Consider the following 25,753-nt stretch of genomic DNA (forward strand, 5'->3'; position numbering starts at 1 on the left):
TAAAGAAGCAGTTTTAATGGTGTGTGCTCTAACAGGTGACCTACTGGAGCATCCTCCTCTGACATTGTATTGGATGGACCCCCCGAGCCATTTTTTACCTTCCCCCCCTCTTTTCTTTCCCAGTCAGCCCGTAAATGTCTTTCTATCTTCTCCCAGGCCTCCCTTCAGCTTACATTGTATTCTGTGGGGTAAATACAAAATGTCATAATGATAATCTGTCAAAAGAGAGCAGCATCCGGAGGAGCCAAGGTCTGAACAAATCAACAACACACACACACACACACACACAACAACATACACAAAAACAAAAACATACATCGCCGGTGAACCTGCTTCTTATTTCCTCCAGCGTGTCGATATTTCTCACAGACGCATAAAAAAGAGGGAGAAACAACAGAGAGAAATGTTGCGGGCCGAGCCGGAGCCATCACTGGTCAACTGATTAGCTAAGTAATTGTGCTGCAAATGCCAGACCGAGTTTGATATAAAAGTGCAAAGACACATCGGGAAAATACTAATCAGTCTCCCGGCTGTTCTCCCTGGAGGCGGCTGTTGTTGCTGCGAATGTCACCAGCTCCTCCAACAGCACTTTATCTGTGCAGACGTTTGTGCTCCTGTGTGTACCTCTGTCTGATCAAACCACCGAGAAATTAATATCGTCTGCTTTCCCAATAGTTTTCCCCTTAGACAGTAATAAAAAACAAAATTTAATGTGAGCAGAGAACTTGCGCAGGATCCTTCTGCATATTAAAGTAAATGACTCATTAAAGCCGTGTCAGAGGAAGACGACACGACACTGAGTCTTTCTTGTTCCCATCCCGCTGCTTTCTCCCTCCGTTACTCATTATAACCCTCATTTTTGCTCCTGGTAACAGCCTCCAGCTCCTTCTCTGCTCCCCTCTCTTTGTCCTTGCCTCGTTCCGAGCGGGTCTCACACCTACAGCAGACTTCTGCCTGCTTCCTCACCTGTCACTACAACTGCTCCCATCTGCCTCTTCTCACTACGTCCTGCCCTGCGTCCATTTCTCCGACCCCGTCACACACGGAGCCTCCGTCTGTCTGCACACAGTTATTTGTGCAGTTTACACATAAAAACTCAGGACAGCTTGAGCCGAGTGTAAACCCAGCAGCTTCTTCTCCGTCAGTGCTGTTTGTATTGCGGCAGGATTATTTGATTGTTTGCTTCTATCACTCAGCTGTGTTTACGGTGCATGTTCCCTTGCAAAGCAGGATTATAGATAACTGCTGTTTGTGCAGCTCCGTACATCTGACTGGATAATTAATTTGAATCACTAAAATGTTCCTAATGAAGCTCCATTTAAACAATATCTTATATAGTCTGCATCGTGACAGCAACATCACATTCATACCGAGTGAAATATTCAAGCCCAGTAGTTCATGTTTTCATGGCTGCAGCATGACATCAAGTGAACGTGACGGTGATTCACTCTGACACGAAAACCTCGGAAACATTTGGCTTTTGACTTGAATTCGACCTGAGTGTGTTGAAACAATAACTGCCTGCACGTCATGCATAGATCCGTCAAACGTTTCCACCAGATGTAAACACACAGTGGGGGAAGAAACACAGAAATCCATCCAGCCATACATTATCTATACCGCTGGTTATTCTTGGAGGGTCGCACAGGAGCTGGAGCCAATCCAGGCTGACATTGGGTGAAATACAGAGACAAAACACCAATACAAGAACCCTAAAAAAACTAGGTTACAAGAAAAAGCATAAAAATCTAAATCAAGTAAAAGTATCAATAGCAAAAAACACACATTTGGTGGAAAAATGACCCTTTGACTAATATTTATGACGCTATTCATTTGTTGATTCTGATTTATAAATGTGGAAGTTGTGTTTCCCTCAGTGTAGTTAGTTTTATTCTTTAAATATAGTTAGGTTTTTAGAGAAAGTCCTGAATCTTTCCCCTGATGCAGATCTGCCCCAAAATTGTATGGGTTCTTCACCAATTCATACCTTCCACCAAGTTTAATGGAAATCCGCCCTGTAAAACACAATGTCCTTGGTGGGGGTAAAACCATAAGATGAATCTGAGGGCCATGAGATGATTGATTGATGATTGGAACTAAAAACAACAAATTGTTTGTTTATGATTTTTGTGAAATATTAGACAGGTTTAACCCCTTTGGATGTAAAAACTGTAATTTCACATTAACCATCTCTATGGTCAAACATCTGAAATACGACCGGGGACCTCAACCAGACACCCTTTTCTAACACAAGGATTTAGGAGCCGTGAAGGTTTGGATCAGCGGTTGAATCTTTTAACTGTGCATCATATTTTGTCAGAAGGACTCACATCAGACTGGGGCTGCACAGGCACGTAGGCCAACAATCAGCACAGCGCTCCTGGCAAATTAATGACCTACTGGCACTATAGAGGGGAGGGACGCTTCTGCTTCATCCCTCCCTATACTTAGCATGTGACACTCTGCGGTAAGTGTTCTGACCACACAGTAAATATAACACATCAATACGGACTGTTAACATTGTTTATTGTGTAGAAGTAATGCTGACTAATTGGTCCCAGAGAGTTAATAAGCTTTCCTCATTCTTCAGTTATATTACACGTCCTGGCGCTTTAACATGATTCCAGTACATGTTGTTCAGTTCTGTTGATATTATTGTTCAGCTGAAATCTGTCCTTTATTAGTTCTATAGAGATTTGGAGGTGATTAGCAAAACCAGTTTCACTGTCTCAGTGTTTGTTTGTGCTCAGGGAACCATTTGGGAAATTTGTGCATTTGGTTATATTGGCTCACCAAACAAACAGCCCATTTCAAACAGACTTCAAGTACTTCAAGAAGTACTTCAGGACTTTATTTGTCATGTACACACAAGTACATACAGCAGTCGCTGACAATTAAAGTCTTGGGTCACAGGCTCCCTCTAACTATGCTCAACAATATTTAAAAAGAAAACCACACAAGCAAGAAAAATAAATAGAATATAGAAACTAAAATAAAGTGAAGTAATAAAATAAAAATATGCACCTAAAATATAAATTCTAAACTAAAATAAAATATATTACTGAGTAGAATGAAGTAGAATGAACAGGTTTAGAACGGACTGTGCACTATAGTTAGTTTAATGTTGATGCTGGATCTGAAACTGATCTTGCAAATAAAGCTGTCAAAGAAAATATACATGTTATCAATATATGCCGCAGAAATGTTATTGAGTAAAATTTTAGATGGACGTACTTCAGAATAATGCTAGTACGGCACATGAGTAAATGTACATGTATTTAGTTACTTTCCACCACTGACTTCCCAGTTTCCCATCTGAGGCCTTTGTGTCTCCTCCACCTCCTGCTTCGGGGTCAGGCAAGTACAGAGGAGCTCGGCAGCCTGAACTGCGGCATCACTCCTGCTCAGTCTCCTCCTCCTAAGCTCCATCCAGCAGTCTGAGTCACAGCGAGCCTTTGCCAGCCTGCCTCCAACCCACACACAGCCCGGCCCCCGAGTCACCTGCACTATTCCTCAGGATAATAAACCATGTGCAGAGCAGTGCAGCCAACCCGGGCTATATTTCAAGCCCTGCTGTGCTTCTCCCCCCCCCCCCCCCCCCCCCCCCTCTCCCTCCTCCTTCCCCCCGAGTCCGAAATGTCTTCATAAAAGCGTATCCCCCTCTCAGGCCCGGGCAAATAGAGCGTGTTCAAGCAGCAATTACTGATCCGTCTAGAAACCAGCTGGAGTCATGGAGATGCTGTGTGGCTGTCCAACCTTTGAAATGGGTCTTGCAGCTTTAAAGGTGAGTTTGGGGGTATTGAACTGGACCTCCCAGTTAAGAGGAACACTGGAAAGAAAGCTTATTCATTTAGTGAATACAAATGGAGATGTTTCGAGTCTCAGTGATCACAGATGATCAATCGGGCCATCGCTCTCGTGTCAAAGATGATTTTAAGCTTTTTGATTTCTTCTGGTAAAAACTGAACCCATCCTTCCATGTTCGCCTTCCTTTCACCTGCACTTAATAACTCTCTAAACTCCCCCTGAACACTCTCCGTGGGTCTGTTTCTCTGGTCTCTAAAGGTTTTCGCCTCTAATGGCCTGAAACAAACTCGTTATTCTTTTATATCCAGTGGAAACCTGAGAGGAGAAACCTGTTTGGTCAATGTAGGAAAGTTGGTGTGTGAACGAAAACAAAATGCAACAAAGTGCTAATGTTTTTTATTACGGTTTCGCCTGGCGCTCTTTAATAAGGTCGTCTCATTGGACTCTGCCCAGGAGGTTATGTTTTCACCCCTGTACACAACAACTATTTAGAATTGAACATGAAGCTTTATTGTCATTGTACAGGATACAATGAGATTAACAGGGATCGTCAAGTTTAGTGCATTTAAAAACATCAACCACCAAACACACATTCATTCCTCAGCAGCCATAAAATTCAAAATTAACAAGTTCCAGATAAAACGATTATGTGCTTATTGCATTTGAATAAATAATTAAATAAATGTTATGATATTGCACTGGTGTAAAACAAGAGCATCATATAAGGTAGAGAGCAGATTTAAAGCTTATTATGGTTGGTTGTTAAGTGTTCTGATGGCCCAGGGAATGAAACAGTTTTTCATATTCCAACGAAACTTGGAAGGGTTTGGATAAAGGGAACCAGACCTTTTCTTTAACTTTCTTTAACATTGTATATGGACTTTTCTTTTGACATTATTACTGATTTCCTATAAGATTCCCTTCCCCTTGATCCAGATCTGCACCGAAGTTCAATGGTTTTTTTCCTGACCCACCACATCCTTCCACCAAGTTTTGTTAATCAGTTTAGTAGTCTTTGCACAATCCTGCAGACAAACAGACAAATACATGCAGATGAAAACAACCTCCCTGGTGGAGGGATGCCTACAAGTCTTTTAATTGTGGTGCAGCTTGATTGAATTGAAGGCGGCTGTTGGGCTGTGGCGGCCATTCCGGTTAATTATTCTTTTCTTTTGCTATTTTCCTTCAACCCTCAGTTGAATTTGTTGCCACGTTTAGATTGAACCTTGACTACTGAGCTCTCCTGAGTTTGAGGTAATGTCTGCAATGACAAGAGGGCGACTGATGATTTAACATGTCTTTAAAGCTGCATGCATGATGATGATGTGAGGGTTTAACCTGCAGGGATGTGAGGCGGAAGCGAATGTTTATTAAAATCCCTGTTTTAAAACACGCTTGATAAATTTGCACCAAAGCTGCAGCTCCTGCTGTGTTCGGCAGTCTTGCTGCTGACATGTGACTTTCCTGCGCAGGATTACTTCCCATTATGAGCTCAGAGTATTCACCTGCTGATCTAGGTAATGCATTTACTCAGCCCCTCAATCAGTGTTTGATGGTGGTCAGCACTAAATACCCCTCGTTCAGCACGGTGGGGCAAATATTAATTTAATCCTCTCCGAGTGTGTTCATGTGTTTATCACAGTGGTGTTGTGGGAAGCATTTAAGAGGCTGTATAAGTAGTTTTCTGTGCCCTTAATTTCCCCACATATGCTCTCTTCATCAAGTTTTTTTTTCTTGCCTCTTTCTTTTGTTTTTTAAAGTTCAGGGCTCCTGAACAAGGGAGTGAAAGGGGATGTCATGGGAGCAAGGAGAACAAAAGGGCATGAGGACGAGGCAAGGAAAGATAGAAAGAGGAGGAGAGAGCACGACATGAAAACATAATGAGGATTGTCATGCCCATGGGGATTCATGTGAGGGATGCACTACGCAGGGGTGGAGACGAAGGAGGAATGCAGAAAATTGCCTGAGAAGGGAGCGAGAGAGGAGCAAACAAAATGAGGATAAACACTGTGACCGGGAGGTGACTTAACTTTGCGTAAAGTCAGCGCAGGAGAATGCAATGGGTTCAGGAGCCGGGATGGGGAGAGCAGTTGTGCTGAACCACGAGCCGCCTGGAAGTGTTGGTGGTGGCCGTGCTTCCCATCTGTCACTTCAGGCCTTAAAACCCAGAGGAAATGCGGGCCTACGTAAAATCTTTCCAAGGAAAGATGGTCGGTTATAGCAACGCCCCAAGAGTCTGGTTCTTGTCAGGGTAAGTGGAGCTTGTTGTCACCCTCTGGGTCGCTTTTAGAGGGTTCAGGTTGAGGCTAAAGACCGTTACTACATGAACTTAAAGAGGTAGTTCACAAGTCACAAGTCAAAACAAGTCATTTTAGATTCCCCTCCTTCCAGACTTCAGTTGGTGCCAGAACAGTTTGAAAATGGACTCGCTTGAACCTGCTTTGGAAAAGTATAATCCATCACTGCAAACATTTGGTCAACTTTACGTATTTATTTCTTGTCAAAGCTAGTTTATCTCTGCAGCTACAGCCACAGCTTTAAAATAAAAACTGCAACGCTTTGGGAAATGGGCGCAAGTAATATAATAAAAGATAGACAGGATTTATAGGGACCCATTTACAACATGGAGGAATGGTCCTTGGAGGTTACATAACCATCTTTCTTCTGCAGACTTTAATACAGCTTGCAAATGATACAATGATGTGAAATGCAGATTCTCATGTCGCTTCTTCTCTTCTTCAACGCACAGCAGGTCTTTCATTTTGTCGACTAAATCTACAAATGCACGTCGCCTTCTTGACACATGACAGCAGCGATCAGAGAACAGAGATTATAACACTACAGTCATGACGGCAGTGCGCTGGGAGCTTCGCTATCGCAGCTATTCCCCAGGTGAAAGCTGTCAAAGCCCAAGTTTGACAAACAAAGGGGGCCGAGCATGAGACAGAGGGGAAGGGGCTCGTCAGAGTGGGAAACTCGCTTCGTTCTCCTCCGCTGGAGTTCACTGGTGATGAACTGTGCTTTTTCAATCAGCACGGTTTGCCGTCTACTACAGAAATACCTCAGAGTCCAATTAGGACTGATGATTCTCCTCAACTGTTGAGGAACAGAGGGGAAGCACTCTGCAGTGCTTTCAGTAAGACAGTGATAACTGCCACAGCCATTTATGCGATTCTAAAAGTGTTTCTCTGTGAGAAGGAACAGAGCAACTCTCCTCATGAGTCTGACTAGCCCTCGTTTTAACGGTGTTGAGCCGTTTCAGAAATGAACTTCAGTAAATGTCCATACAGTGGGTCTGGACTTTCTCCTGACTTTGCCGTTCACATACAGTGTGAGGAACTCAGCAGAAGATTGTGCAGGTCAGATTCCCAACAGGAAAATCTCCTGCCTGGGTAAATAACGCAGGAGGATATGATGTAGAAATTCTGCTGCCGACATTAGTTCTCATCACTAAAGTCTCTTGAATCTCATCTTTCAAAGTCATATGGCTCCTCTTATACATCCTGAGATATTTGTATTCTTTGTTTCTTTCAGTTTTGCGCCTGTTGTGTGTCGGAAACAAAATCAACACTCTCTCGTGGCGAATTCTCTGGACAAATTTGTAAAAAATTTTGCAGGATTCTCTAGGATTTTGATGGATTCATGACAAGGAAAATGTCGACTCATTTTTGGAATAAAACTAAAATTTTTAAATTTTAAGAGTCTAGGGGACTAAGAATCAATGTTGACCTCTTATCGAGTCAACAATGTTCAGTATCGTTTTCAGTATCGTTTTTCCATCAATTCAGGTTCCATAAAATAGATTTTAAAATTGTATTGTTGAATGTTAAGGTCTTAAACAGGCGCATTCATTAACACCTCTCTGGTTTATTGACCTGGTATATGTGCCAACTAGAAGATTGAAAACCGCAGATAGGGCCCTGCTCTTTACTTCCAAGGTTTCCATTGTGATGAATGGAGGCTGCGCTTTTCCAATTACAGTCCTCACACTCTGGAAATCTATCAACCTCAGACACAACAACTCTTTAGCTTCTTTTAATATCTTCTTTAAAATTCTCACTCACTGCAAAAGCGTTTGGAAATGTTTAATATATTATACTGCTTTATTCCTACAGTTTTTACTTCCTCTGTGCTCATATTCTCTTTGCTTTTTCTGCTTTAAGTTTTTATTGTTTAGAAAAGTTCTACATATTGTCTAGTTATTGATTTCTAACTTTTTCTATGAACAACAATCATACCACATAACATATATACAGTGATACTTTATCAGATACTTCATAGTTCAGTTTCTGGGGAAGCGTTCATCACACTGACAGATCACTGAAAACGACTTTAGCTGAGGAGAATATTAGAAGAGACGATGCAGAAACTACCTGGTATGTTTATTATCCTGCGTCAGGAGATGACACTGTGTCGTCAACTATCTGTGTGAGCCCTCAGTTGAAAGAATCCACCCTGGAACATCAAATTCTTTCTCAAAAACAGAAGTGATCCTGTCAGTTCAGTGGAGTGAACTGAATCTGTATTCTCATCGAAAGCGGCCCTGAAATATTTCCTCATCAGCCTCGTTTTTTTATCTTCCCTTTTGATCTTTTCACAAAGTAAAGTCAGCTGGGATATACCTCTTTCCTTATTCATCAAGCACTTTGCAATGAAACGATGAAAAGATTAACAATGCAATGCATCAAAGGTGGTCTTCAAAGGGAGTGCATTTTCCAGTTTTCTGGAGCTGTGTGCTGATGTAGATAACAAAGGGAAGTTAAGAGGGGAGAAATAAAGGCCTTAAACCTCTCCGGGGGAAACACCTCTCCGCTGCCACTATGTTCTGGCCAAATGAAATTTCCTCAGCACCACACGGCTCTTCAAAGAGAAGAGAAACTGCTCGATCACAGTCAACGCTGTTGGAGATGGGAGGGGGTTGAGGGGGCAGTTTGAGTCTTGGACTTGGGCGCTACATAAATTAACTACTACACAAATTATCCATGCCCCTTAAATTAGAAGAAAACAAGGAAAGGTCAATAAGATGCTTGAGTGTATTAGGACCGCACACACACCACACACCACAATACACACACCACACACCACACACCACACACACACACACACACACACACACACACCACACACCACACACCACACACCACACACACACACAAACACACACCTATTTACAAGCCTAATATGTGTGCATTTCATATTCCAGCTCCGAGATGAATTATTGAGGCAGCAATAGCCAAATGTTTGGGAGCACAACCAGAAGGCTGTCTCTAATCCTATCAGGGATGAGTCGTGATGCAATGTTTGGGTTTAGGAGAAGGGCACGCCGCTCGGCCTACTGCATCATTAAAGTGCCACAGAACCACGATCCTAACCTCTCGGTGTGTTTTGGCGGAATTTAATATTTTTCTCTTCCTGCTCTAAGGGGAACAAACCAATTCGAAGTCCTGTTATGTTTGAGTGTGAAGCTGGAAGGCAACGCTTAGCTTTGTAATCTTTATGTCTTTTTCACAGCAAATGTTTTGTTTCTGCAGGAAAAGCACTGATGTTAACATTAATGCGCCTCACAGAGTCAGAGCAGGTCAGGACAGTAGACATGTTTACTCAGGCATCAATATTCCCATGGTAACCCGATTTAAAGGATAATCTGAAGAAGACAGTGACATGTAAACAGCATATTATGATTCCCGGGACCCTAATGGGGTCATACTCGGAATAAGAAACGCGTTATGTAGACATGTATGAATCTTAATCATATTACAACATCCTCTTAGAGTTATCGCAGCATTTTTCGACATTAATATATGACAGCTAACAGCTTGATAATGCATGCCCTGGGTTCGAGTGTAAACCAGAAGCATCGTTCATTAAACTTTCAGGTTGGGGTTTTTAGATCCTGGCGGGAGCATCAGATGTATGGGTTAAGGTTATGCTCTGTAACATGTAAACAGGAATATGAATGGAATCTATTAGCAGCTTGTGAAAACATCATAATCGCAAATTATAGGTCCGAAAAGTCTGAATATTGCAGCCAGTCCATGTGAACGCAGTCATCGTGATAGTGAGCCAGTGCATAACAACAACAGGACCCTGAAACTGAAGCAGCTCAATAAAGTCAAGCCTCTTAAACATTTGCAGAATCCACAAGTGCAACTTTTTGAAGGCAGAGTCGACTTTCGTTTTGAGGAGCTGAGACCAACATGACCACATAATCAGATAAGTTGAACAGTTCTTTAGATATATACAAGCCACATAGACAGATTTCTGGAGATAGATTCCAGATGTGAGTCTGCATAGTCTGAGTTCTTGAACCAGGCTAGAACCAACAAGCCTTTAGACTCCTACTATGGCTTACACCCGATCTCTACTCCTTCCAGATTGCTCCTCAGATGGCATCAGAAACCACCTCTTTTTTTATTTGTGGCCCTTTTCATTTGAACAACCGAGAGTGATATCGTCTGAGAGGGTGAGTCATTATCCGCATTTTTCAGTCTGCCCATCCAAAACGACTACAAACACTTTATATCTGACAAAAGTGAACAGCATGTCTTACTGAGAGACCAAACACCAGCTCTTAGATCAACAGTCAGACCTCAAACACACGTCTAAATCCATACATAAAGCCATATCTTTTTTCAGACCTAAAAACTACGACAGCGTCTGAAATCAGTCTCTTTTTACTCTCGTCTGAAGCGTGTAAATCTATTCACTATCTATGTTGCCTTCAAAAATTCCTCAGTGCAACACAAAAGTATTTCCTGCAACAATCCAGAAATGCAATCAGTTCCATTTTATCGATGTGTCACAAGGACGTTCACAGTCCTTTTTATTTTCTTCCCTCTGCATCTGTCCCTGCCTTCAGCCATTTTCTCCTCTCTAGGCCCTTTCTTTTTTATGGGTATTTTTAGTGTCTTTCATTCACCCCCTGACCACCAGCGATCTCAGACCTGTACCTGGCCTCATCTCCTAACACCCTGCCGGCTCACATGTTCCTCGTTCTCCAATCACCGCCTTCAGGATTTATACCAGCAATTTCCACCTGCTCCTTGCCAGACTGTCAATCTTCCACATCCCTGAACCAGGATCTGAAATGTGAACCCATTTTCCACCTGCTTTCAGAGGGGCCGTATGTGAGAATGCAAATATCCAAGTTTCTTCCAGACTCCATTAAAATGTCCGGAGTGAGGCCATACAGCAGGAAAATGGAAAATTCACAGCGAGTGAGCAAAGTCTGATGATGAGTATTTAAAACCCCAAAAAGAATATAAATATGTCCAGATGAAAAAGGGGTTTGGTGATAAGCTCCAGTGTCAATGTACTGTAAACAAACCCCTTTGCTTACTACTGCAGAATTATACGTCGTGTCCTGCCTCCTGCATGATGCTCACTTTTGTCTGCATTTGCTTCCTTTTCTTTGCCTTGTACGAACCAAGATGTGAAAATTACAATTTTACAACTCAACAGCTGCCAGCGATGCAAATATATAATAATAAATTTATAAATTTACTGCTCATGATGAAGTTAACTATAGAGAGAGTATTGTATAGGGAGCTGTGAATAAGTGAGCAAGATAGCGATTTCAAAACGGCCAGCTCATTTATCTCCTGCAGAAAATGTTTGTCTTCCCTAATAATTCAACAGTTACAGGGATTTTTTTTTAACTAGGGGAAACAGTTCAACAATAATAAATACAAACTTCTAGTGTAGAATGTCGGTGCAGTGCAGATGTGCAGTAGCAGTGGTCTCCTAATATGGCAGGACTAACTAAAAAAAGGCCTGAAGATGTTCATGCATTTCCATGGGGTCTCAAAAAACTCCTCTTTTCTCTCATTACTCGCTGCAACACAAACACGCGTTAACATAAGTTCTGAGTCAGCCTGGGGGTGGGCTGGCTAACTGGGCTTAAAATATGTTAAAATATTACAAGTTACTTTCAAATCGCCTATATGCGTGTACACAGGGGAGATGAAATGTAGTTTCTATGTGGCCAATGGTGAAGCAGTGGACGTCGACAGAAACAAGATGGTGCAAGCAACAACATTATCAATAACTAAATAAAAGCAAACGTATCAACAAAATATAAACTTGGTATGGTAAGAACTACATGTCCCATCTGCTACCATGGAGGAGCAGGGGTTTATGACCTATACTACAGCCACCCACTAGGGGGTGATCAAGATGGTTTGGCTTTACTTTTGGGAGCTGGCATCCATCTTTATATCGAATCTTAAGATCAGAGTTTGAACTTGCTGCCAGACGCCTCTGATGAAGAAGGTACTCTGCTCTTATCGCTGTGCTTCACACAACATGTGGAGACGTATACAAAAGAATCCAGTAGTTTTAGTTTCACTGGGTTCAGAGAAAAATGAGATCGCCCATAAGCAGAAATATCATCTCAAAGCTGCCTCAATGCAGCTGCTACATCAAGTGTGATGAGCTCATCTTTGTTTTCACTGAATGTGTTTTAATGTTGCCCGCCAAAATTAAATCCCTTAGTCCAAAACATGCAAGCTTGTGTTAACTCAACTCTTCTGATTAAAGGAAAGATAAAAAGACATCCCACCATTCACTTCATGGACAACTTGTCTCACACCACCACAGATGTGCACTGGAGTGAAACGTGAATCTTCTCGCTCCCGTAAAACTTAATCCAATCTATTCAGCGAAGCTGCTGCGTGGAGTGATCAATGTTCAGCTCCAAATTAAAAACCACATCAGATACCAGTGGTTATTGGCGACTGCGTCTGGGTGGGCCAGCAGCAACAGCAGGGTTTTATGGCACAGACACTGCAGCCAGGGAGCTCTACTTTTTGCTGCAGGGAAAAACTTCCTCAGTCCGTCACGCTCATGTATCAGTGGAGGGTTTAAACACACTTTGACCAGCTCTGCTGCATTGCTCCACACATCTCTCCTCCACAAGGGTTTCATTTTAAAAAGGACACTGCTGCACCACGCACCCCCCCTCCCTTGTTTTCAAGTGGAAACACTGACAAAGAAAAGATGAAAAGGTAGATGTAAACATTTGCACAGAACCGCTGGGATTCAACTAAATAAATAAAAAGCTCCAAACAGTGTTTGATCATAAATTTTAACAAGGACTATTCGGCACAGATTCAAGGCATTTTATACACAGGCCGGTAAACACACCTCAACGTGATCCTCGCAAAACAAGGGAAAGACGGAATTAATGATAGACGTGTGTCTATGCTTCTGGGAATAAAAGATAGAGGTCATCACAACAAAGCTCTTATATTCTGTGACAAGTTTACACAGGATTCAAACCAGCAGCCTCCACAGAGAAAACACACAGCAGGGATCCTCAGGTCAGGAAACTACATACTTTTCCTTCGGTTCACTCAGAGGTTTGTTCTTTGTTCTCTGGGTTCATTACTCTATAAATAGATAACTTTGATTTTAGAGTGTGTGCTGGCTGCACTCTTCCATTGAAACATCAAATCAAACACACTGGTTTATTAATTACCTTAATCTTAACGGATATGTGTTGGGATAGATTACACAGCTCACCGGTGCTTGGTTTTAACACTTGCTTATCAAGGGCACTGGAATGTTGTCCTGCATCAGATTTTTAACTGTTCAGTGGAAATAGAGATAACAGATATAGTGATCAACAGTTCACATGGATCAAAAAGCTTGGGACAGAATCGTTCACGTATACAAATGCTGTTTAAATAATTTGGTTATAGTGATCCAGTAATCTGCTTACAGTGTTCATTTTGGGTCTCGTCATACACGTTTGGACAGTAAAAGTTTGAGTCTACACACATGTCCGACGACACTGTTGTGTGTGTGACTGTGTTGGAGAGAGAGAGCGATAGCGAGAGCGATAGCGAGAGAGAGAGAGAGAGAGAGAGAGAGAGCGAGAGAGAGAAAGAGTGATGTGTGTGCGGCTCTGAAGAAAGAGTATCGATCATCAGTGTTGATATTTGGCGTCATTTCAAACAAATCAACGCTTGAACTGTACAGGTCCTTCATTCCTCCTCATGTTTTCAATGTAATGATCAGACTTATGGTATTTGGTCCACAAAACCTTCTCCATTTTTTATCATAATAATTCTTTGTACATGTCAATTATTTTTTATTGGTTTCTGTACACAATCCTTGTTTTTATAATATTTAGATTTTGGTCTGGATTCAGTCTTGTAAAATATTCATTAAATTTTGTAGGGCAGAGTTTCAAGCTTAGTTTTGGTCATTTAAAATCACATTTGTTCATAATAAACAAAACAAAGAACATCATCACACACATCCTCTCATCGCGACTGTTTCCTTGGAGACGACTCACCACTTTGAAATCCTCCGGTCTGCATTCAGTGCCGTGGAAGTGGCAGGAGAGCAGCATGTCATTGATGTCGTGACCCGTCCGGTCGTAGAATTCCCGCATGTTGAAGGGTCGCGGCTTGAAATTGTGGAAGTCGGCTTTGACCTTCAGGCTCTCCAGGACGCTCTCCTCCACAAGGTGAATGTCTCTGATCTCGTACCTGCACAGACAAACGGAGAAAATAAAAGGTTGAAGAAATAGATTTCACATTTATAAACACAGATTTTATGTCTTATCCTTGAGTGGATTGATGGATTTCTTTGAACAGTGAATCTTCACAGTGAATAATCAGAGCCTGATGAAAAAGCAGACCTGATAAAAAGGGAACTTCATCCTTTTGAAGATTTTTTTCACACTTAATGTACGTCGATCAGTCTTTATCAGAGAACCTCTACTCTTTAAAAATACAACTTAGAATGAATCAATAGGGACAGAAAACAATGAAAATGGACAAGATCATTTTTTGCCTCTGAGGTGAAATCACTCTGTAACACTTTACTTTACAATATATAATAAACTTCAGACAAGAGCTGTACAGGCCTCATAAACCCAGTTGTCCATTTTGATGCAGCAGCTTCAGGCCACAGAGTTCTTCAGCTCAGATCTCACTTGTCTGGATTCAGACATAAACAGAAAATGTTTTTTAAGATGATAGTTTTGCTCATGGCGACATTCTGAAATGTTGTATTTTTATTGATAGCCCCCTTTAAAAAGGTGCCCAGACATCTACTGGACATACTGGCACAGTATAGTATTTTTCCAGATGTTGCATTATAATGACTTTGATCATGCTATGAATCTTAACTAGTGCCACCATGACCTTGTGGAACTATTAGTTTGTCATGGAATAACTTTGGTGATTCCCTTCATGTTTCATTTAGTACCATCATCAGATCCTCATCTTGGTTATCTTGCACTCTAGCCGTTAAATGTGGAAATATATTCACAATCATAGTCACATGTCTGTCGTCCACCTGATTGTACCTAGGTGAAGTGCACCTTGGGTTTTAGTGGCTTTTCCACTGAAAACAGCTACCGGCTGTAGACACAGGAGTCGACCTATGTGGACTGCAAAGGCCAGATTAAAATGTCACCGTCTCGTCTCCTATTTGTGTTACCAGCTTTTCCTGCTCTTGACCATTGCAATGTTGGCTACTTTGCGCCGCTATGCTAACTGGAGCTCAGCCACCCACGTAGCAAGATCGTTTGCGTCGTCACCAGCGCACAAGGTCTGTTGGCCACATTTGAAAGAGCCGTTAAAATAGGACAGCCTATAGTCGTGCCTCTGTAAAGCTATTGGTCCTTAAAAATACTGCTGATACAGAATACAGTCCCTGAATTGAGATTCAGCTCAGTGCTTCACACAATTACATAATTCTCCCATGTTAGCACTGTTAGTATAGAAATATAGATCAGACCTACAGCCACTTTCAAATAATTAGCAGATGAATGCAGACACAATAAAGTAGTAAACATTATACCTGCTACAAATTAGTAAGTTAGACTGCAGCATATGCTTGTGTATCATTAGAGATTCTTCACAAGCAACTATCAGATTTGCATTTGGCTTTGATCTCCGATAAACTGTATATTGTGTCTGGTCCATATTTTTCTTACATTGTGATACTGAGATGTATCACAACGACTGAATGAATCAATGCTCTGACCTTATTAGACCTGATCAATTAAATGAACAGTTAATTTCTCCTAATGCTTCGTCATTATCTTCATCACTCATTACATAAATGATTTTCTTTTCATCCTGTGTAAGCATCAACAGATATTGGCACATTATTGATAGCTTGGCATTCAGTTGCATTTCGGTGATATTTAATCCTTTTTTTCTGTACTACCAAAAAAAAAAATCACTTTTTCAAACTGCACAGACAATAAAGCCCCGTGAGTGAGCGGGGAGCCGGTCCACCCTCATCACAAAGCAACATTATCGGGGGCAGCGGAAAATTTCTTTTTTTATTAAATGGAGCTCACAAAAATATGACCATGCTGCCTTGTATTAAAAGAGCGCAGAGTAGCTGTAAATGTTCCTGCTCTCTACCTCGCTGTGATGCCCCACTGTGCCATTATTAAAAGTGTCACCATTTTAATGGACTCACCAAAGAGCAGATTGCTTGGACTTCCCCCCCCCCCTTACCACTGCCTCATATGATGAACTTTTTGGAAATTACTCATATAACTGAAGCTACATCAATATGGTCCCTTATAGAACACGATGCTAAATACACCACATGTGTACGTTGCATGACATGAATAGAGATGAGATTCAGCAGTTTACATTGTTCAAACAAGTGCGGGTGATGTACGACATAATTACAGCATCATACAGTGACACTTTACACTATTACATTTCTTATGAAACAAGGTGCAGTAATGGTTTTCATTCTCGTGAGGGGACAGGATCATTAAGGAGCCCGGATGAAATCCTCCACCCTGACCCTAAAAATGAGCTCATGGATTTTTCCTGACATTAAGTTTAGGGTGAGCTCCACTGTGGCAGAGAATGATGGGAGGTTCTTGTTTGACTGAAAAGGAACTTAATTGAGGAGGGGCATTTTGCTCCCCACAGTTAGCGTAGTGAACAAACCCGGCCCAGAAGGCACTTATGAGATAAAGTCCCAAACGCATGAGCTGACGGAATCAACGCTGACATTTCAGCATGTGCGCAGCTTAAATATCATGCCACAAGACATTTCCCAGACCAGTGACTCCAAACATGAGATAGTGGGCGGAGAATGGTCTTAAATGGATTTCATGCCACAAGCGCTTTCATTTCAGGCTGGGTCTATAACAGCCAAGAGTGCCGTTTCATCGCCTCTCTACCTAGCCAAGGGAGGCGGGATAATGAGCACCAGACCTACTTCAGAGTGTCAGAGCGGAGATGAGCACACGGGGAAGGTAACTTAGAAGGAAAAAAATCAGTTTTCATTATGTTTCCGATCTCCAACTTTGAAAAATCACCCTTGTGAGCCTGGAAATATGAGAGTAGTAAATGTGTTCATGACAAAAATCCAGATGGCAAGTGTTGATTATCAGTCACAGGGAGAGAAAAAAAATCTAATTTTAGTGTAGAGTCTGGGATCTTCATTAAAGATTTAGGGACGAAGTTGGCTGTATAGCCACATAAAAGTAAAACCACCAGAGGGCTTTTAGCTCCGTGTGCCGAGTCCTGTCCTCGATTTACTCAACTGACAGCCTGTCAGAGGCTCACATCATCTGAGCCTTTACTTTTTAATGTTTCTGATCACCCAGATCTCTCTCTCTCTCACACACACACACACACACACACACACACACACACACACACACACACACACACACACACACACACACACACACACACACACACACACACACACACACACACAGCGTTGACTGACACCAACTTGCTGATTATTTCATTATTGCAGCGCCTCTGTTGACATTTGCACATTATGACACCACAGGGAAAACAACATGTCTATTAAACAGCTTTCAAACCCAATGTTATTCACAGTCTCTTCTCTCTCTACGTCCGTTTCCTCTTTAATTTGACAACTGTAGCACAATCTTTCACACAAAAGAAACAAGTGGATTTAATATGCAGGAGGAATTTCTTCAGAGACGTTAGGGTTTAAGTGTGCAAATGAAAAAAACTCCCAGACTCCATCCTTCCCTCCCTGCATGTGCATACAGGTTACAGACTGATACAGTACATGCTGTTTGCCTGCTCCAGGATCCAGAGCCTTCAGCTGCACGGGCAAGGCAGCTGGATTTCTCTGATTGTGATGCCTCCGTTGATTCAAGCCTGCTCTCCAAGCACCGGACTGAATCAGAGCTCGTAGGAGGAGCGACACACAATCATCAGATCCTTCTCTTATTAAAATATACACTGTAAAAAGTTCTCCCCGAAAAAGTAAAAGTCCTGCATTCAAAGTGTTACTCAAATGTATGAAATGCAAGTTGTCAAAATCCAGAAAACTGGCCCCTTGAGAGTGTTTTAGTATTATTATTATTAATGATGCATTAATGTTTGAGCAGCATTTTACCGTTGTAGGTCAAAGTGGATTCAATTTCATTTCAATCTATAATATAACCTATAATAATCATTAGATTGTTGGTTTATATATACATGATTTAATCTATACTCTATATATAAATTTACAAGATCATTGTAGGTTTTGTATCTTAAATCTAAATCTTATTCATTCCACCACTAACAAGTGTAATATTTAACTTTCATGGATTTACAATGAGAGTTTCAGTGATGGTTTAGTTCGATATTAAAAAGCTGGAGCCAATTTTATTAACTGCTCAAATTTGTATCTATACCAATATAATACTTTATAACATAATTGTAGGTTTCGGATCTAAGATCTTAAATCTCCAAAGCTCCTAATAACTTTTAACTGTCACATAAAGACAAATGTAGTTCTACATTTCACCACTTAGTACTGTAACTTTCATAGGTTTACAACGACAGTTTGTAAAAAGACAAGATGAAGAATTTCAGTGAAGGTTTGGTTCAATATTAAAAGGTGGAGCCAATTTGACCTATTATGCATATACCATGATCATAATTGGAGGTTTTGAATCTAAAATCTTAAACCTCCAAAGCTCCAAATAACTGTAATTGTCAAATAAAGTCAAAAGTATTTCCCTGTGTAATACAGTGGAGTATAGTAACCTATAAGATGGCAGCAAATTGAAATACTCAAGTGTGGTGTATTGTTAACTTTCATGGGTTTACAGTGACAGGTTGTAAAAAGACAAGATGGAGAGTTGCAGTGAAGGGTTGCTTGGATATTAAAACGGAAAAATAAGATGCAGTTGCTAAATGATAGAAGATAAATAAAAGTCACATGCACAACAACATGTGAAGTAAAGTCCGGTACCTCTGGTTGAGCAGGGCCAGCAGCTCCCCTGCGTGGTACAGGTCATTGCGCATGACGCGGCTGAAGCGGAACGCGTTCAGGTTGCAGAAAGTGACCGAGGGGAACGTCATGATCGGGGTCGCGACCTCGTCCAGCTTGGTGACATGCGGGTACTCCAGGTAGAAGTGGATCCGGTCCACGCACACGTACAGCAGGAAGGTGAGGGAGCCCAGGAAGAAGACGAGCCACAGGCAGCGTTTGATGCAGAAGCGCTCGTACGTGAAGATGTGGGAGATCCCGTGCAGGGTCGAGCTGTGCGCAAAAACTTCAATGGGTGGAGGTCGACTCGAGTCCAGCTCCTCGGTTTCTACTTTGAGATCCATCGTCTCTGTGCAACACGCTCGAAAACAGGCTGAAAAACACTCACTGCTCAGAGAGATTCATTCACCTGTGGCGTAAAGTGCCATGATCCAGCCGGACAGGTGCGCAGACAGCCAGGGTTGGACTTGGTGCGGTTTCGTCGCCATCTCTCATGCACACTGCGAGAGAAACATGTCCGGCATCCGTCGCTCTTCCAAAAAGTCAGACGAGTGGGAATTGCGAGCGAAAGTGGCACATTTCACCAATGCATGCATGCACGAGCTGGAGGACTCTTCCTGCGTTAAGTCGTCCAAACCGAGGTCCATCCCCACTGCGCTGCAGAGAGATGCTGTGCAGGTTTGCAGTCAAAGCAAAACAAGCAAGAAGAAGAAGGGAGTGTTTCAGCGGACTGAGAATCCGCTGGTCGGGCTGAAGTCCCGAGGAGCCAGCATCATCCCTGCCTGCACGCCAACAAGAGGAGGAGAGGAGAGGAGGAGAAATCCTTCTGACACTTGCGCTCGTTTATCAGGAGTTCATCTGCAGCTCCACCGCACGCACACCACGTCTCTGTCACTCACTGGTCCTCCTCAGCTCAGAGCAGCGTGTGTGAGAGTCAGACTGGTGGTTTTATCCTGGTCGGTGCTGAGTCGTGAGCTCCTCTGTGTGTGTGTGTGTGTGTGTGTGTGTGTGTGTGTGTGTGTGCAGTGGACTAGGGGAGAGAGAGAGAGTGGAAGCTGCTGCTGTTCATCAACTGTGAGTTCTATTACCTGGATAGAGGACAAAATAACTACAGCTAACATCTGTTATTAAAAAAGAAAAACACAACTGCACATAAACTCAGAGTAAACCTTTGAGCATTGAAACAATTTAAGTAATTATTGCAATACAATTTTCCTCAATAGCAATATCACAAAAGTTCAATATAACCTATTTATCGATATATTGCTTATGCATTACAGTGAGGACTTGTAAAACATATCGATCTACCTCAGATCGGCTAAATATTGAGTTTATTGTCAAGTATTTCTCATTCTCTGCTCATGAAGAAGAGTTGAGTGAAATTTACCACGATGATTATAGACTGAATAATTCATTTTTTATCTGGATATGATTTTTGGCCGTATTACTACCCAGCACTAATCTAAATAGACGATATCAAGAGGCAGAAAACTGCACAAGACATTAAACTGGACATCACCTACATAAAGTCAGGGGTCACACATGAGGCCGAGAGTATATATAATAAATACCTAGTGGACATACAACAGCCACCATTACAATGCTCTTATAATGATTTCCGGGCTTTTTCCTGCCATGGTCTTTGTATAAAGATGAAAGGCGTGTATTCACTTCTTCTCATACAAAATGAAGCTATAATATCAGGTGCTGCCATCTTGTGCTTTTGAGTCTGTGCAGTGTTGATTGTGGTGTGGAGCCACAGTATCAAGGTCCGAATAACAAGCCCAAATAATCAGTTTCATATTTGTTATAGTATACAGAAAATCATTTAAGAAGCTGGAAATATATAACAAGTTGTTTTCTATCATTACTAAGGAGCACAGTTATGGATTTGTATTCGTCATTACAGAGCGGTAATGTGCAAACAATGTTTCGCTCGTCCAAACTTAAAACCGACTTTGCCTATAAACTTGAGTTATGAAGCCTGAATATCTTGTGAGCAGAGGTGAAGGTGTCTCAACTGCAACTTTTCAAAACAAAGTCATTATCAGGCAGAGAAAAAAAAGAATATTATTGATGATACTGTCTTTGCCATGTTTAGATTGGACCATGATAAACAATGACATTTAGTCCCCAGCTGGATACTGGCATGAAAAATGGATCTGGCAGCGCAACAAGGCTGAATCAAGCTTTGTTAATATGACAAAATATTTATTACTTGTCATAAAAGATTCATTACCCACCTTGTATGAATCAACACGAAGAAAAAAAAACTAATCGCTGACATTAAAAGTCCTCGTACATTCGCACTGTACCCAGAGGCTGTTTTCTTTCCTCCCACATCCAACACAAAGCTCTAACTAATGCAGATGTGTGTGCACAAGCTGTACAATTTGAATGTTTGAAAGCAAAGTTGTGTGGTTTATATATATATATATATATATATATATATATATACACAACTATCAAGAGATGCAAACTGCTCACAAAAAATCTAAGGATTACACAAGGGAAACAATCACCACTGAGACACACAAAAGGCTCATAAAAGCGACTCAAAGCGACGACAACAGATACTAAAATGATCACAAAGAGATGTGAACTGCCTGAAGAGACTCGTAAGACACAAAGATACAAAATGGCCATTAAGAGACACAAAATGACCACAAACACACATACCTACACAGAGATGCAAAACAAATGGCCCTAAAGACACAACATGGCCACAAAGCAACTGAAAATGAGAACAAATGACACTAAAATGTCTACAAACAGAAAAGCAAACTGCCTATGAAGAGATTCAAATGACCACAAAGTCAAAATGACCATTACCTGATGTAAATGACCACAGATAGATCCAAAGTGACTACAAAGACACACAACTATCGATGGGAGATGCAAACAAATGCAAAGGGATGCAAAAGTAATACAAAGTAATAGTTTGCACAGAACAGGGGCTGGGGTTGAAACTGTTGATATTACAGAAACAAAAATTCCCGATATGGGCTGATGTTTTAAAGTCCACCAGTTTAGCCACTTTACATCCATGACATTTAAAATGTCCACCACACATGACTGAAAAAACAGCTTCTTATCCAAAGCTGTAGAGCTGTTGAACACTGCTGAACCGCACAAACTCTAAACACACACACACACACACAAGCACTGAACACTCCATCTCGCAATCATGTAATCACTCAGGTATGCTGATATTATTCATATGCAGCTGATTATTTGATTATTGTTCATTTGCACACTGCAGGTCCACTGAATAATGTCTAATTTTCTACTTGTACGTGTCTTGTCATGCTGTTTTTTTTGGTACAACCAAGAAGCAGAACAATCAGATCAGCAGGTATAGATGGTGGATTTAATCAAACAAATAAAACAACAGACTTATAGTTCAGTGGACATGTGGCCGGCAGATCAACTAAACGTCAAAAAAAAGGCAAAGGACCAAACTGAGAAACGACAGAGAGCAGATCTCAAACTGTAACAAATCCAACTTGTAAAGAAACCAGCAAAACTAACACATGAGGAAAATGTTCTCAAAGGAAACAGGAAAGACTAAACTCAGGTGGGATCCATTAGAACAGGTGCAGACAATCACAGGAACAGGAAAACCCACACAGAGACAGGAAGTAAAGAAAGTGAGAGACACGCCAGGAAAGAAGCTTCGAAGTAAAACAGGAACTAACAAATCCAAACACAAGATTACAAACCAAATATCTAAATTTCAAAGATTTGAAGACACAAATGAAAAGTCATTCATAAAAAAAATGTCCAAAAGTCTAACGTCGTGTGTGTGTGTGTGTGTGTGTGTTGTGTGTGTGTGTGTGTGTGTGTGTGTGTGTGTGTGTGTGTGTGTGTGTGTGTGTGTGTGTGTTCTTTAAATACTGACTATTATAGTGACTGCTGTCCGTGGTGCTGATGCGCTGCGTTTCCCTTCCAGGCCTGCGGGGGGCAACAGAGGGCGCTGCAGCTACATCTTTCTATGAGCAGAAGAAGGAAGTGACCCATGTGAGCATCAGCAGCAGTGAAAACATGGCGGCGTCTTGCAGAGCAGCTCGTCTGTGTCTCCTGTAGGACGCACCGTCCTCCTCCCTGCCGGCCGGGAGGTCTGTCAGTCTGCCGGAGAGGAGGTGCTTCGTCTCCACCTCCACCGCAGCAGTGAGTTCATGTTAATGTGTGAAAACAAACAGGGGGCGTTAGCTGTTAGCTGGTTAGCTGTTGAGGCTGTTAGCTGGAGAGGCTGCAGCCCAGAGGTCAGTGTCACAGCAGGTGATGGGTGTTTGGTTTATTTATAGGCGTCCCCCCGTTTAAACCCGCCTCTCCTGCCACAACAATAAAGTCTGTTCTGACAGTGGAGGTATATATTTACTTTGTGAGCTTTAGCTTTTCTTTATTTCTGCAGAATAAAACAAAAACTTAACAAGTTTCCTCTGGTTGAGAAACTTCTTAGAAAGTTTAAACAGACAAAACATTTACTCCAGTACTGTCTTTACTAAGTAAACAAAGTACTTGTACATGAGTCCATTTGATGCCACTTTATGCTTGTACTGTACAATATTTCTGAGAACTAATGTACTTTTATTACAGCTTTAGTTAATGTCACATAAGTTAATAAAATAAGTTTTGCTGTAAAAAATATTTAATTTGAATAACTGATCAAGGCTTGAAGCTGTAATACTTAACACAAAATGTTAAGATTAAAGGAAAGTCAAAAAACTTACTTGAACAATTCTGTGACGATCAGGAACCATAGGATTTTAAATGTAAGTAGTTGAATGTACATCTGTAAAATGTTGCCTCAGTTTCACACTTTCAAAATTCACCATTTGTTGTGTTGTGGAAATGAAAAGCTGAAGTTAAACTTTTGAACACTATGAACTCAAGAGGAGGATATGCTTCTTCAAATCTTAGGATGGACTGATGTCTATTTTCTTCCCTGTCCAAAGTCTTTCCATCTTGTAACAGGCGTCTTTAGGTTTCTGAGAAAACCATAATCCTGCCTGAGTGACTGTGGATTCACAGATGTTTTTCAGAGGAGAGAATTTAGCAGGAACAGCACATGTGGAAGTGACGACTAAGAAGTGATACAGTGTTTAATTTAATCTGAGACCAGGGTTAATTCAACATTTCTTAGTTTGGGATCCACTTGATGACTCCAATAAGGCTCCATTATTAAAATTTTAACTCATTAAATCAAAGTAATCAGATATTCCTCTTTTTGTGGTTCATTCTCTGTAGATCTGCAGTTCAAGCTTGATGAGCGAACAGCCCACAGCAGTCTGGACCTCTTCAAGAAAGACACTGGCATCATCTACCGCATCCTGGGCCTGGACCCCACCAAAGTGCCGGACAACCCGGAGCGTTTCCGGGACTGGGCTGTCGTCTTCGGCGATGAGAAGATCAGCAGCGGACGACACTACTGGGAGGTGACGGTCAAAAAAGTCTCAACAGTTTCGTCTGGGTGTGGCTGAGGCGTTGATGTCCCGGGACGACTGCGTGGGCACCGACGGCTCCTCCTGGGTGTTCAGCTACACTCAGCGCAAGTGGTCCGCCATGACCAGCAATAAGATGGTTCCCGTGACGATTGTAGGCAAGCCGGACCGTGTAGGCATCCTGCTAGACTACGAAGCGGGGCTCCTGGCGCTGGTGGACATCGGGAAGCCCCGGATCATTCACAGTTTCAGGGCAAAGTTCAAGGTTCCTCTGTGCCCTGCGTTCGGACTTTGGGACGGGGAGCTGCTCACACACTCTGGCCTGGAGGAGCCTGATGGCCTGAAGTGAGGCAGGAGAACCTGTGATGGCGATGATTCTTATGGAGTTGGCTGGGTTCAGTACAATGGCAGCACTTATTACAACGTAATCTTTAATGCAGGAAAGAAAGCAATATCTTCCTTGGGAATCATTCAGCGCTTTGGGCCATTTTTCATAACTAAGCCTCTTGATAGGTTAAAGTGCATTCGTAAAGTATTAAGACCTCTTTATTCCACCATATGCTAAAATAATACAATATGTATATTTTACTACATATCAATCTATACTTTCTTCGGAAATTATACACTGAATTTGATTTTAGCCAAAGGCTTTTATAGAAATTTCTTTTTAGAAAAAAGTGAAGGGGTCTGAATTTTTCTGTTTTGCAATATTGTTGCATACTTTACTTGATATAACATGTCATCCAGCCTCAGGCAATCATATCACAGAAGCTGTTTTTGTGTGTACCTCATATATTACCTCAGACTAACCGACGTGAAAAGGATGTGTGCTTGTTTTGGGGAACACTAACTGCCAAGCTGTCATTTTTGTATGCTTTGTGTTCAGACCATGTCAAATCCCCAAAAAATCTGCACAAAAGCTTTTCCAGCCTCATGTTCATACTGTGTATTGTTTTATAAAAATAAAGTCACTGAAACTACTTTCACAATCCCTTTTATTTACAGCAGGAAAATACATATTTACAGCGACAGAATAAAGCTAATGTCATCATGAGGAATCATCTCTTTGCTGTAGTTAAGTTACGGTGAATAAAATGCGCTCATTGCAGATGATTGAACTGTATAATATGTTTTTAGCACATGACTTGGTTATGCATATGTTTCAATTTTGCTTTTTTTCAAAAATTATAAATTCAAACAACTGTGTCCAGTTGGAAATAATCATTTGCACAGATTGTAATTTAATTATACATCTGGTG

At 41.5% G+C, this 25,753-nt stretch overlaps 2 protein-coding genes across 3 annotated transcripts in view; one reads left to right on the forward strand and one right to left on the reverse strand.

The window, feature by feature from the left end:
• LOC117764044 (acid-sensing ion channel 1-like) overlaps nucleotides 1-20,058 on the reverse strand; it is a 43,096-nt gene extending 23,038 nt beyond the window's left edge. For both annotated transcript variants that reach the window (XM_034589464.1, XM_034589463.1), the window contains exons 1-2: nucleotides 19,033-20,058; nucleotides 14,108-14,303 (exon numbers count right to left, since the gene is read on the reverse strand). In XM_034589464.1, the coding sequence (XP_034445355.1) occupies nucleotides 14,108-14,303; nucleotides 19,033-19,394 (558 nt within the window). In that variant the 5' untranslated portion in view covers nucleotides 19,395-20,058. The remainder of the gene's footprint in view (nucleotides 1-14,107; nucleotides 14,304-19,032) is intronic.
• On the forward strand, nucleotides 19,477-25,476 carry spryd4 (SPRY domain containing 4). Its single transcript, XM_034591208.1, is given in 5 exon segments — nucleotides 19,477-19,983; nucleotides 22,991-23,041; nucleotides 23,044-23,224; nucleotides 24,301-24,497; nucleotides 24,499-25,476. Coding segments are annotated over 5 exon segments (1,281 nt in total). The 3' UTR covers nucleotides 24,844-25,476.
• The last annotated feature ends 277 nt before the right edge of the window (nucleotides 25,477-25,753 follow it).

This window comes from Hippoglossus hippoglossus, chromosome 7 (genome assembly GCF_009819705.1).
Source record: "Hippoglossus hippoglossus isolate fHipHip1 chromosome 7, fHipHip1.pri, whole genome shotgun sequence".
Classification (NCBI taxonomy): Eukaryota; Metazoa; Chordata; class Actinopteri; order Pleuronectiformes; family Pleuronectidae; genus Hippoglossus; species Hippoglossus hippoglossus.